General features: G+C 35.9%; 1 protein-coding gene across 1 annotated transcript in view; it reads left to right on the top strand.

The window, feature by feature from the left end:
- The first annotated feature begins 3,489 nt into the window (after window positions 1–3,489).
- Window positions 3,490–13,219, top strand: part of LOC142344417 (uncharacterized) — a 101,535-nt gene continuing 91,805 nt past the window's right edge. The window contains exon 1 of the mRNA XM_075396040.1: window positions 3,490–3,762. Within this exon, the coding sequence (XP_075252155.1) occupies window positions 3,681–3,762 (82 nt within the window). The 5' untranslated portion in view covers window positions 3,490–3,680. The remainder of the gene's footprint in view (window positions 3,763–13,219) is intronic.

Genomic DNA, 13,219 nt, shown 5'->3' with positions numbered 1-13,219 from the left:
TCTCATGATCAAAAATTTCTTGGTGTACAGAGGGGATTTCTATTAGTGGTCCGGCGTTATTTCACTGAACAACATTAGAGGAACGTTAGTGTTTCTTTACAATTTGAAGTTGGCACTAGTTGATCACAAGTTGAGGTATATCCACACTAGTGGAAAACAAGTGGAATGCAAGAGGAAAACTTTTGGGCCAACCAGGCCTAGGCTTCGACTTATGAAAAGATTTAAAAGTCTAAAAGGGGGGACAATATTGACTATAATTACACGGTCGAGCTTCCTAGTTAAAGTCGAGCTAATATCTTTTCATGGCTCGATTTAAATCTTTTCATAGCGAAGAAAGTCCAGCTAAGGTCTTTTCATGGGTCCACCATTAGTCTTTTCATAAGTGTGTTTTTTTTCAAAAACTGAAATTTTTTCATTTTTTCTACTTCTGTACATACAGAAGCACAATCAGAGGAAGTCTAAATTGCTTTGCACCAGATAAGTCCAACTTATGAGACAGCTGGAAAACTGCCAAAAGGCTTAAGATCTTCGTCAAATCTTAAGATAAAAAGTTATGGCAGCTCGAGTATAATACCACATTACTTGATTCAATGAAACCAGCTAGCTTAAGTGTATTAGTCTTGATTCCATTAGCCATGACAAATTTTCGGCAATATTCAGTTTGTTTTCCCCTCCAAAATTACAAACTATCTTCTTTTAAAAATGATGCAGGTATTTGAAGGATTAGTGGCTCTTCTGAAATGTAAAATAAGAAGGAGCATACACGTTGACTACGTTATATGGAATATTGCACGGACAATTTTAATGGTAAAAGAGCAGACTAATGAAAAGACTAATGATGGACCCATGAAAAGACTTTAACTCGACATTGTTTGCAAACATTGTGTCGAGCTCAAGTCCAGCCCAAATATTGGGTCGAGCTAAAGTCTTTTGTAAAACTTTGGGTCCATCTAAAGTATTGTGCGAAAAATCTGAGTCGAGCAAAAGTCCAGAAAGTCCTAGAGTCCAGCTAAAAATTTTTCATAGCTCAAATGAGTCGAGTATGGTCTTTTCATAGTACATTTGGGTCGAGGATTGTCTTTTCATAAGTCTCTACCTAGGCCTTGGGATTTTGTGGGAAAGAAAGTTTTGAACCGATTCTTACCTGCAGTAATGAGGATGCATTTTAGCTAAAGTTGAGAACGCTTATGATAATAAAGCAAATTTAATGTTGGAAAATACTCAAGTCAAGTTTGTAAACTACAAAGAGAATTTTTTTTAAAATTCAATTACATCAATGGAATAGTAATGGAAGACTAGCTAGTGAAAGCTGCACTGTGCAAGGATTTCACTGAAACACTAGTCAGATTGTTGTATGGTGAAAATATAGTGGAGTGGATACCATTGGGACCCAACACGGGTACCTGTTAATAAGTTGTGCTAAATAATTGCAAAAAAATCTGATCAATTTTCATTTCAATGTTTTAGTATTCACCCGAGGTTGGTGAATCGGTGCTGAATCGGTGCTGAATCAGTCCGGAGTCATTCTGTTTTTTAGGATGTTTCCTGTTCATGTCACAAATTATACTAGGCAGTCTTGATCGTTAAGTAAAATTCACTTCATGAAAAATAATACCTTCAGCTTAGCTCCCTCATACAAGGGTTGCTTGATATGTGATTCGAACCTCCGCGCGGGTATTTGTAACATTTAATTTTGCGTAGCAAGTAATACCAACCAAGCTTAATTGGCTTTGTGGCAATTGCCTACAAACTAGCTATTGCATAAATAGTGTATTCACTTCTATACCAATTAGCTGTTATAAGCTACAAAATTTTGACATTATTCTGCTGAGACTTATTTTTGTGGTATGAGTAATTTTCATACTATACAGAATAAGTTTAGTCTTGGCAATCTCTATGACTTCAATATAATCATAATGAAGAAAAACTGCCCGTAAAGACTCTCAAAATATTCTGGAGATGCAATGTTTCAGATCTGAATTAGGTTTTTTTTACTCTTGGAATGTGCTGGTTCAGTGTTGAGAAATGGTGTGAGACTCATGTCTGGGCAAGTACTTCCAAAAACAAAACTCTCAGTTTACGTTTGGTTTGGTTTGGCCTGCTTGCGAACTTAATTCAAAAGTATGTTTCTGAAATTATTTCCAAAAAAGTTAGAAAAATTTTCTTTCTTTTCTTTTGGGACACGAACCCGGCACAAAATTATTTGTAATTTGGTGTTCATGCAGTAAGAGAATCTTTCAGTTGAAATTTGACTTGATTTTAAAAAAAAAGAACTTTACCCCAGTTTGAAACACTTTTTTGAAAACAGTTCTTTGCCTACCATCGGAAAAAACGTCCAAATGATTACTTTTTTGTTGTGTACTAAAACAATTCTATTCAGAGGTTGTCCAAGTTCAATTTTGGTCTGGTTTAAGCAACTTCTTGATCCAAATGAAAATCGTGTTTATTGGTTTTTTATTGAATATTTCATACTATAAAGGGATGAAAACGCCCAAAAAAGTACTTTCAGAGCACAAGCAAAACCAAAAATTATCTTCGTGTTTAAGAAATCACTCACTCAGCAGAAAAAATAAGTCGGATCAAGATGTTTTATGTGAAGTTTTAACTGAACCGATTGAAAACACTATTAAGAAAGGAAATTTGCTTGCCATATTGTGCCATTTTTTGAGAAAATTATTTGTTTCAAGGCAAGCTAGTCAACATATCTTGCTCACCTATAAAAAAATATAACAAATTTCGAATTTAATGAAGCAAAATTGTTCAAAGTAGAACTTAAGCAGAAAAGACTACCGAAAACGGCTAAAAATCTAAATTCTTTGCTGTTAACATACACTATCAGAGATACCGAACAGAGTACGCTGGTCTAGACCACTACTTAGGAAAAGTCTAGTGGTGGGGGGGGGGGGATATTGACTATAAAAGAAGGGTTCATCAAAGTTGAACCTAGGTCTTTCCGTGGGTCGAATATGATATATTCATCCCATTATTGGTTGAGCATTGTATCTTCATAGGTTTCATAACGTCCTAAACCTGCTCATGTTGAGGTGCCCTCCGGAAGTGACCTCTGACCAGAACAAGTCCAACCCACGCGGTGTGTTCCCAGACCAAAATTACAGGGTCTGGGATTTGGTTCGAGCGCACGGTAGTCTGATCAGAGGTCACTTCGGTTTGGGATAGTCTGATCAGGGGTCACTTTCGAGCGCATTTGAGTATGATCAGAGGTCACGGGCATCAATTTGGCTCGTTCATTTTCGAAAGCAGATTCTTGGTCAAGAATACTGCGTTTGTTTTTCTGAGGGGTCTTAGAATGGTAAATGGTTACGAAGGTCCAGTCTAAAACCATCATCTGCCCTTGTGACTGACTAATCACGCTGTGTGACGCCTCTAAAGTTTTTTGAAACCAAATCATAAACTTTTTGGACTGCCATTTTGTTTATTATAATCCAATAACAAGATTGTAACAAGACTGCTATGGTTAACAACAATTAACTGACTGTATGTATCAACTCAAGTTAATACTTTAATACTGTCAGCTATACTTGACGAAAAATATGCATTGTTGTGGTCTTGTTGACAAAAATGTTGGCGAGGTTTCAGGTCTTTTGCGATTAATTGGCGTAATAAACTAGATTCGGCTCATCTGTCAGATATCTTCTCTCGACTCGTTTAAATATCAAAAGATGAGAATGAAACCAGAAAAGTTTCTGGTTCGATGTATTATGGCGACGGTGATTTGGAGCTCAGTGCTGGTGGAAGCGGACTGTAAGTAGTTTATCTGGTGAAATTTAATTGTGACATTTGAGTCAGTTCACTTCTAAATTTTTCCATTAAAGCCTTTATTTGATTGCTGTTTATTCATGTATTATAAAACATATGTAAGGTTTTCCCCTCATATTTTTTTTGCATTGGGATTTACAACCCAGAAATTAAATATTTATAAAAATTTTCGGATCTTTTCCGTTTGTGCCCCCCCAGCTTAGTGGCCGCATATTATTTGCAACCCCCAGACGCACGTGCCATATTTTCACTATGATGATTTACTATTTAATGGCACGTGCTCTGTAACTGGGGGGCGCATAACGTACTGGGGGGGGGCACAAACGGAAAAGATCCAAGTTTTGTGTATTGTTCGTTGCCCCCTAGTACGTTATGCTCACCGCTGTTACAGAGCACGCGCCATTACCTTGTAATTCATTTTGTAAAATATGGCACGTGCGTCTGGGGGATGCAAATAATATGCACCACTAAGGGGGGGGGGCAAACGGAAGAGACTAAAACTTCTATATGAGATTTGAAAAAAATTTTCAATTAGTTCCCAATTTAGTCTGAGTAGAGCACTTATAACGGAACAAAAATAAAAGCTGCCCGTGAGATAATTGCCATGGGTTTCTGAAACTCAAATTGCATTTTCACAGGTTGTGCGACGTCTAAATTTTTTATTTTGAGTTCTATTATGACAGCACTCTCCAGTACATTTTAAAAATAGTTATGTTGAAATTATTTTCAAATGATAATGAACATAAATAATTGGGATCTTTTCAGTTTGTGCCCCCCAGTAGTAATAGGGTGAGCAAGGCTCCCGGGGGGGGGGGGTGTAGACCCCATGTATTAAGATAGGGTATAGGAGTTATTTTTGAGAGAGGGTCTACACTAATGTATTAAGATAGGGAATAGGCGGCGTACATGTATTAAGATAGGTTATAGCGGCCGCCACGTATTAAGATTAGTTATAGCGGCCGCCACGTATTAAGATTAGTTATAGCGGCCGCCACGTATTAGGATTAGGAATATCCTCCGCAATGTATTAAGATTGAGAATAGCCTCCGCAACGTATTAAGATTAGGAATAGCCGCCGCAACGTATTAAGATTAATTATAGGGAGCAGGGTATTAGTAGTAAGGTAGGAGCAGACCAGGGTGATTTTCCGGAGCCACTTGTCACGTGATTTTAGAGGTCATTTAGGGATTAGCAGGGAATTATACATGCAGCGCGCAGGGGAATTGTACAGTCAGCGCGTACGTACAGGCGGGGAAATATACATGCAGCGCGCAGGGGAATTGTACAGTCAGCGCGTACGTACAGGCGGGGAATTGTACAGGCAGCGCGCATTAACGGATAATTTTCCTCGCAGTAAATTTCAACAATTTTTGGTTTAACCACAGCAATGTATTAAGATTAGGTATAGCCGCCGCATTGTATTAAGATTAGGTATAGCCGCCGCAATTTATTATGATTAGGTATAGCCGCCGCAATGTATTAAGATTAGGTATAGCCGCCGCAATGTATTAAGATTAGGTATAGCCGCCGCAATGTATTAAGATTAGGTATAGCCGCCGCAATGTATTAAGATTAGGTATAGCCGCCGCAATGTATTAAGATTAGGTATAGCCGCCGCAATGTATTAAGATTAGGTATAGCCACCGCAATGTATTAAGATTAGGTATAGCCGCCGCAATGTATTAAGATTAGGTATAGCCGCCGCAATGTATTAAGATTAGGTATAGCCGCCGCAATGTATTAAGATTAGGTAAAGCCACCGCAATGTATTAAGATTAGGTATAGCCGCCGCAATGTATTAAGATTAGGTATAGCCGCCGCAACGTATAAGGGTTAGTTATATCCACTAAAATTGCGAAAATTGAAAACTTTTAAAAGAATGAATTATGAAGGTACAAAAAGTCAGACACAGTTTTAATCAAGTACATTATAAGTAATTTTAAACACAACAGAGAGCGCTCACAATACGAAAATTGATTAAATAAATTACAAGTTCAGGGGTACAGTATGAATTCCATCAGATAACATTTTTCGTTTAGGATAAAAACATGAGAGTCCTTTCTTTGTTTGTTCATAGGTAGCGACGCAGTGGTTGATTGTCCGAAATCCTCTATTTGTAGATGTTAAATTGATGATTTCTTCCATCACTCGCCGATATTTTTCCAATGGTCCATCGCCGGTCTCTTCCAATATTCGTTTGTTCAGTCCTTTGCTGCTGAATTTGTACTTATCCGATATGGCATCGTAGCAACAATATGTTTTGCTACAGAGACAAATCATTTCAGTACATGACCTTGAACAGACCTGGTTCACGCTTATCGTGCTTTTAATGTTTATCACAACAAGTTCTAGGGAAGAAATTTTGTACAGCATCAGTTTTGAAAGAATCATCACAATCATGTTCCCTCAGAGCTTCCCAATCTGCTTTTTTAGATGGATGAATTCAATCGTACAAATTATCGTGCGCTAGAGCTAAGTATAAGGATCAGTGTCCATTTCTAACTCTTCGAACGTGTCGACATCGCAAAATTTATCAAAAAAGTTGTAATAAAGCTCCAACATACGTAATTTTGCGTACTGAAGTATAAAAAAGCCGACTATTATCGGTTCACGGTGCTCAATTTTTGATTTTACAAGTTCAACTTCGTATAGTTCTTTTGACACACTGTTAAGTCTCTTAAACAATTTCCCGTTCATAGCTTTGTGTGTCTTTTCATCGTTCAAGTATTTTGTCTCTGTATGTCTGCTTCTGTCCGTGATTTGGTAACCATAGGAAATATTCCCTAACAATTTCATTGTTTCTGCTACAACGCTTGGTTCTGGATTTTCATCTCCAACTCTTCTAGCATCAACAACCGATTGGACAAAATTGTTGAAGCACGTTTTGCGTGTGTACTGAACGAAGCGATAAATTTTGGTGCATTTTAGCCCAAGACTAAGGTAAAAGTTGAGTAAAGGTGTTATGAATGTTCCATTTTCCAACTTGAAGCTTGAAATTAACATGCGTTGCGGTTGCTTGAGTAAATCGTTATCAATTGCATAATCGCTCATATAATCACCAATATCTGCTCGACTAACATTAAAGTTTTTAAAGATTGGTGGAAAATTCGAGAACTTGTATTTCAACCCATCTGGAACTTCGAGATCACACTGAACGTAACCAAATAGTTTATCTTCTCTTATCTTTGTAAGTAGAGATTCTTGAGTCAGAGGTAGCTTGATGGGAAATTGTTTCTCACGTGAATTTTTACTGATTCATCACCTTTGACAGTTTCCCACCAGTTACATTCCCATATCTCAACAACTTTATATCCTTTGTTTCGCAAATAGTCTCGTCTTATTTCATCGTATTCCGTTTCTTTAATCCTTTCTGAGTCTCTTCCTCTGACGTGCTTGCTCTTGCTTCCTTACATGGACAAAAGTGAAAGTAACAACCCATTGCTTCAAAAATAGTTTTACAGTGAGCACAAAATCCGTCTACATTGAAACAATCAATCTTTTTCTGAGTTCCAGTTGTGTAGTAGCTTTCAATAGTGCAGTTAGGACGCTGAAATTGTAGGTACGACATAACCATGTTCTCAAATTTCCTCGATTTATTTTGTCTAGCTTTAAACTTCTGAGAGTCTGAATCAAACTCCCATCTAGTGTAAAGCCCAGTGGGCATTTCTTGACACATTGAGAAGGAGTAAAGTTGACTGGCGTGTACACCCACAATTGATTTGCAAATGCTTTCTGTGTTTCGAATATAGGTTTATCCACAATCGCTTTTCTATTAAACACAATAGAGGGACCACCGGTCATATCTTCGCGTATTTTATCATGTAAATCTTTGTCTGCTTCAACGAAAGGTTAGAATTTGCTATTAGTTGATTTGTGTAGACAAATATTTGCTAAATTAGGTAGTGTGCAACCCAGTTTTAATATATCAATCCCTTTGTTTTGATAGAATTCCATCATTTTCTGCATCGCTTCTAGTGTCGGGACAACATCTTTGTTATTATACCACCTGACAAAGTCTTGAAAACTTGTCATTTGTTCATGCTCCCACACACTTTCCAGGTAATTGTATTTGTCAAATCCCAAGGGGGGTACTACCTTCAACCTAAGTTTTTTCAGAGCCTCCTGTTGGGAAAGTCTACTATTCAACAAATTTGTGAAATCCGTAAATTCTTTTTCCAAGGGATTGTGATCTCTCAACTTACTAAAGAAACATTCGTAAGGGGGAAGGAAAGTTACATCCAATTTGTTTGGTGAGTCGAACCATTCATAAGGGAAAAATCCTTTGGTCTCATTTGTCTTGTAAGCTTTGAGGAATGAATCTAGTGATGTTGCTCCACCAAGAAAGTTTAGAATATCGAGAAACTGAACATCATCAAATTTAAAGGATACAAAATGATTAGCTTTTTTAATAACCGCTGGTTGAATATCGCTCTCGTGAATGAGGTAGAGTAGTAAATAAGACTTGATAAGATTCAGATCATATTTCCCGCTGTTGAATCCAAATACAGGTGAAATGCTGATATAACGTTCAAAATGTTGTTGTAGTTCGAGAAGTTGATTTTTCTGAATTTGGAGGAAATGAGTCGACATATCAATTTCTTCTTCTTCGATATATTGAAATTCAAACGTTGGAGTGCTCTCATCTTTCCTTCTATTTAGCTGCTCGAAAATAGTACTTACTCTGTTTTTAAATGCATTTTCAATTGAGAAAAATTTTTGCAACATTTCTGCTTTACTTCTGCTAGCTAGTTCTTCTAATGCTTCAACAAAAGATACAATCAGTGTCTTGGGGTTTTTGTTGCAAAGGAAAATAGGTTCTTGTAATAAATTAGAGGAAATTGACACAGATATTGGTTCATGTTTTCCTATCCAAGTATTTGTATTGGTATCTTTTAGTTCATTAGATGGAACGCAGATTGATTCGAAGTCAAATACAGCCAAGTTTTTGAACAGTTTTTGTTCTTCCTCATATCCAATTCCAAAACCGTCAAGTTTATCGAACAAAGTTTCTCTCAAAGTGTAAACACTCTTCGGATAAATATGCTGTATCCTATCTTTACAAGATTTCACGTGACGGTGGAAATTACCAGCACGCTTAATGAAGGTATCACAATAAGGACAGCGGAATCGTTTAAAGAAGTAGATTATTGTTGTTCTCGTACATCTCAATACTTCTGGCATGTTCACCTACAAAATCCCCGTCCTCAATGCCAATGTCATAGATGAAAATGTTGTGTTTTATAGCGTTTACAACAAACACAAGGTGATCTATTGACACTCCTCTAAAGTTAATTGCGTCATGACCAGACTCGTGGAGAAAGTCACTGAACAACTTAGCTGCGTTTGTTTCCAGCTCAGCTGATCCATACAAGTGAACAGCCACAGCTCTAAAAAAGCAAAGGTAGTCCTTGTAGGTTTCTCCGTATTCATTCGTAACCAGACAATTGACATCGCTTCTCCTCAACAACTGTTCAGGTATAACAGCATCTAAACATCCCATTGGGATATTGTTGAGAAGAGCACAGAAAACTGTTACATTCGTAGTAAGTGCATACCGCCATTTTGTGTTTGCCCTCTCTTGAGCACAAGTCTCAATCAAATCTAATTTCTCTACTCTATACTGAAGTGAGACTAAGTCTCCCTTAGAACAAAGTAAATGAGACTTCTCAAAGAAGGTGTCGTTCTCATGAGTATAAAAGTATCGGTGTCAACATTTCGTAAAATAAATCCCAGGGATAAATTTATTTTTGCAGCACAGTTAAGCTTTTCAAACACTTCCTTCAGTTTTTCATTAATTTGGCTGGGATCAAGTCTCGACAATTTAAAATTGAATACTCTATGTCTCCCATTCTACATCTCGGTATTGTCAAAGAAGTGTTGACAGGCACTAAGTTCCTGCTGTAACTGTTCGTTGTTCCTATCCAATTCTTCTGATTCCAGTACTTCTTTCAAGCGTTTGCTGGATTTGATTCCAACTTTGGTCGATGTTCCGTGTTTCCGTCTCTTATGTTGTTGAAGAGAATAAAAACTTGGAAATTCCTCCAAGCATATAGTGCACACTGTACTAAGCTTCTTTTCTTGAGGAGCGTGATGCTTAGCAAGGTGGTAGTTCAAGTCCTCTTTCCTCTTTGGGTAGAAATGTGGACACTTGGGACATTTTAAAGTCCCAATATCACACGATTTTTTGTGTCGAGCCACTTGCTGCTTGACAACCATTTTTTCGCACTTTGCGCATTTGACTGGTAGATTTCTATCAAGAGAAGGCATTGTATTGTTGTGATCCAAAATAAATTGAATAAATTTTAAGTAAATTGCCGAGCAACTGTATCTGATAACAAAGTGAGAATGAATACAATTTTTGGTTTTTTAGTTAGAATAAGTTTTATGACTAATTATTTCAATATAAGGAAATGACGTAATTTCTATTTTTAGTAACATTACGCAATACGAAAGTTCAAAAACTTCCTACGAAGCAGTCACAGTGTTACATTCTACATTGTATTTCAATCCAGAAAACATCCAAATGTGTAAACTTATTCCTTGGAGGAAAATCGGAAATCTTAAGTTATTTTTATTTGTCATATTATTTGTCATATTTATTTGTCTTATTTTTTACAAAACAATACTATTCATCCCAAAACAGACTTCTTAACAAAATCTATCTGTCAGATGTTTGTTCACTTAGAGAGTACAAATATTATTGTAAACAAACCAATTTTGTAATTTCATAGCTTAAACTCTAAATGTGTTTTTATAAAAATATTAAAACATTAGAGAACAAAACTCCTACTTTAATTGAAGATAGCTTATCTACAATTGACGTTAACGTGATTATATTACAAACTACAAACCAATCAAATTTTAGTATTAAGAAACTTGTTGTAAAAAATAATGGTATCGTTTTGTTTATCTCATTCTCTCTTTTAACATTTTTTTATTTTAACAGATTAATACGTGAAATTTTACTCATTTGTGAAACATGTTGATCAAAAACCACTAACAAATATTGGAGAAGATTTACAAGAGAAAAGAATGTATACCTGATACATACAAAATTGACGAAATTGATGTAGATTCATACTTTTTTTTACAATTTTTTGGACATTTTCACAAAATCCAACAGAATAATCCGATTTAGTAAAGGACTTGAGTATGCAACGTTCTCTATTAAAAATTTGAATATGAGGAGTTTATTGCGAAACAGTCTTTCGATTTATCCTCAGAATTGCATGTGAGCAAATACGAGTTGTTGTTCATTTTGAACTCCATCCCCGATATATTGGAACATTACAGAAATATTTCACAAACAAACTTTGTTCCTCTCCCAGAACCAATAACAATAACTTCTTCACTACAGAGTGCTTTGTACTTCCATTGTTACAACGACTACAATGCAGTTGGAGTACTGATCAGGTTCGGAGTTCGTTTACCCAACGCATATATACAGAAATTTGATTCCAAAAATGGAACATTTTCCGAAATTGATCTGAAATTTGACGAATTGGAAAAAATTTTATCAAAGCTTGACTTTTTTGGTAAATTATGTCACTTCATTTCAACTAAAATAGACCATTTCAGGTAAAAGCATAGTCGGAAACCTGTATGTATCCTTCAAATCCTACCTTGTTAGAAAATTTTACCCAAATTTGGATTTGAATTTCAGTTCGTCCAGAAATTTCAAGCTAAACGTCACTTTTTCTCATAAAATCTTCCATCTTTGGTTACTGTTGTCTGATTGGACGGAGCACACTATATATAGAGGTTGTTGATTTTGACATTATCATTTGATCCAACTTCTCTGAAAACATCATCACTACTTTCTCACATTATTTTAACTACTCCTCAACATTTTATCCTGCTATCGAGCTCCAACATTCACTTTCTTCTTGTTAAAAACTACTTACTTTAGTTCTAACTTTTGTTTAAATCTAATTTATATATCCTGTTCCCTTCCTAAAAAGGAAATTTGCTGCTTTATAACTTTCTCTCCACTGATTGCTATTATCACGTTCTCAACAAGAATCTTTTCATTCATTCTCATCACTCTCTAACAAAAACCTCTTCTATCATTTATTCCAAAATGGAGTTCACCGTTCAAAATAATAACCTTCTGTACTCATTTTCTTTTACTGAGGATATTGCTCGGATAGGAGTTCGAGTTTTATCAAACGGACTGTATGAGTCTCTGATCACTTTACCCATTACTGTGTGGCACATTATTGAGCACCAATGACAACAGTTTGATACATATCATCAAGGATAGGTCCCAATCACAGAGAATCAGCTCGGAACTCACGCGATGGGACACGAAGTTGCTGTTGTCAGTGGACACCACTATCCTCACGTAATGGATCTGATTTTCCTGCCAACTACGTAGCTGGAAATACTCAGTACACTTTTCCTTGGGAGGAAGGGCAAATTCCAAACAGTTGGTTCACTACACCGGATGTAGGTGAGGTATCAGGCCCGGAGGTGGAAAATAATCTTCTCCAAATAGCTTCAAGAGCTCATAGTAGAGAACATAGCGAGTTGAGTATCGATACTAGTACCACCAAATCATTTAACGATCTGGAAAACTTTGATCCAGCGCAGTACTATGGATCTACTGACATGTCAACTACACCCTCGATGACAACCCCTCTCGATTGAGGAAGGAACAGCTCACAACCCTATCTTTTTGAGTGATGTACGTAATACCCCAGTCACTGTTCAACCAACTCAACTACCTGGTGGAATTGAGCGACAAAGAGGTTTCGGTAATGAAATTCAGAACTTACCAGAATATGTTATTGAAACTCTTTTTGAATGATTTCTATGTTCAATTTTGTAAACTATTTTGTATTGGTTCGTAAAAAAATTAAAGTTTCTGAATACCTTTTGTGTGTTTCTTATTAAATTTACATTTTCAATTTTATAATTTTTTAACTACTTTTTTCAAGTTTTCCAGAATAAAAGATAAACACGAAAGGTTACTTTATAATTTAGGTACTTGGTTATTATTGAAAATTTGTTTTTCGACAATTAAGAAAAAAGCCGAATTTAATTTTGATATTTAAGAAAATTGTCAAATTTATTTTCGATATTTAACAAAAAATGTCGAGAAAAAATTCGATTTTTAAGAAAAAATTACTGTTACAAATCCGATTTTTAAGCCGCAAGAACAGATTCAAAACTTGTCATTTTAAAAATGATTAAAATTTATGTTTTTTGCTTAAAATCATACCGTAAAACTAAGAAAAATGAGAAAAAAATTGCACATTTTGCACGCACAGTTTGGTAACATTTTTGATTTTTAACGAAAAATCTGAGGTTCTATTTTTGACTTTTAACAAAAAATGTTGTCTGAAAATTCGACATTTAACAAACAAATCGACTTCAAATTTCAACTTTTAGAATATACACTAATAATAAAACATTTTAGTACAAACACTTTATTACTTTC

The sequence above is a fragment of the Convolutriloba macropyga genome, chromosome 1 (genome assembly GCF_964194025.1).
Source record: "Convolutriloba macropyga chromosome 1, txConMacr16.3, whole genome shotgun sequence".
In the NCBI taxonomy this organism is placed as follows: Eukaryota; Metazoa; Xenacoelomorpha; order Acoela; family Convolutidae; genus Convolutriloba; species Convolutriloba macropyga.
Note: the sequence above shows the minus strand (reverse complement) of the source record. Positions and strands in the feature narration are given on the sequence as shown.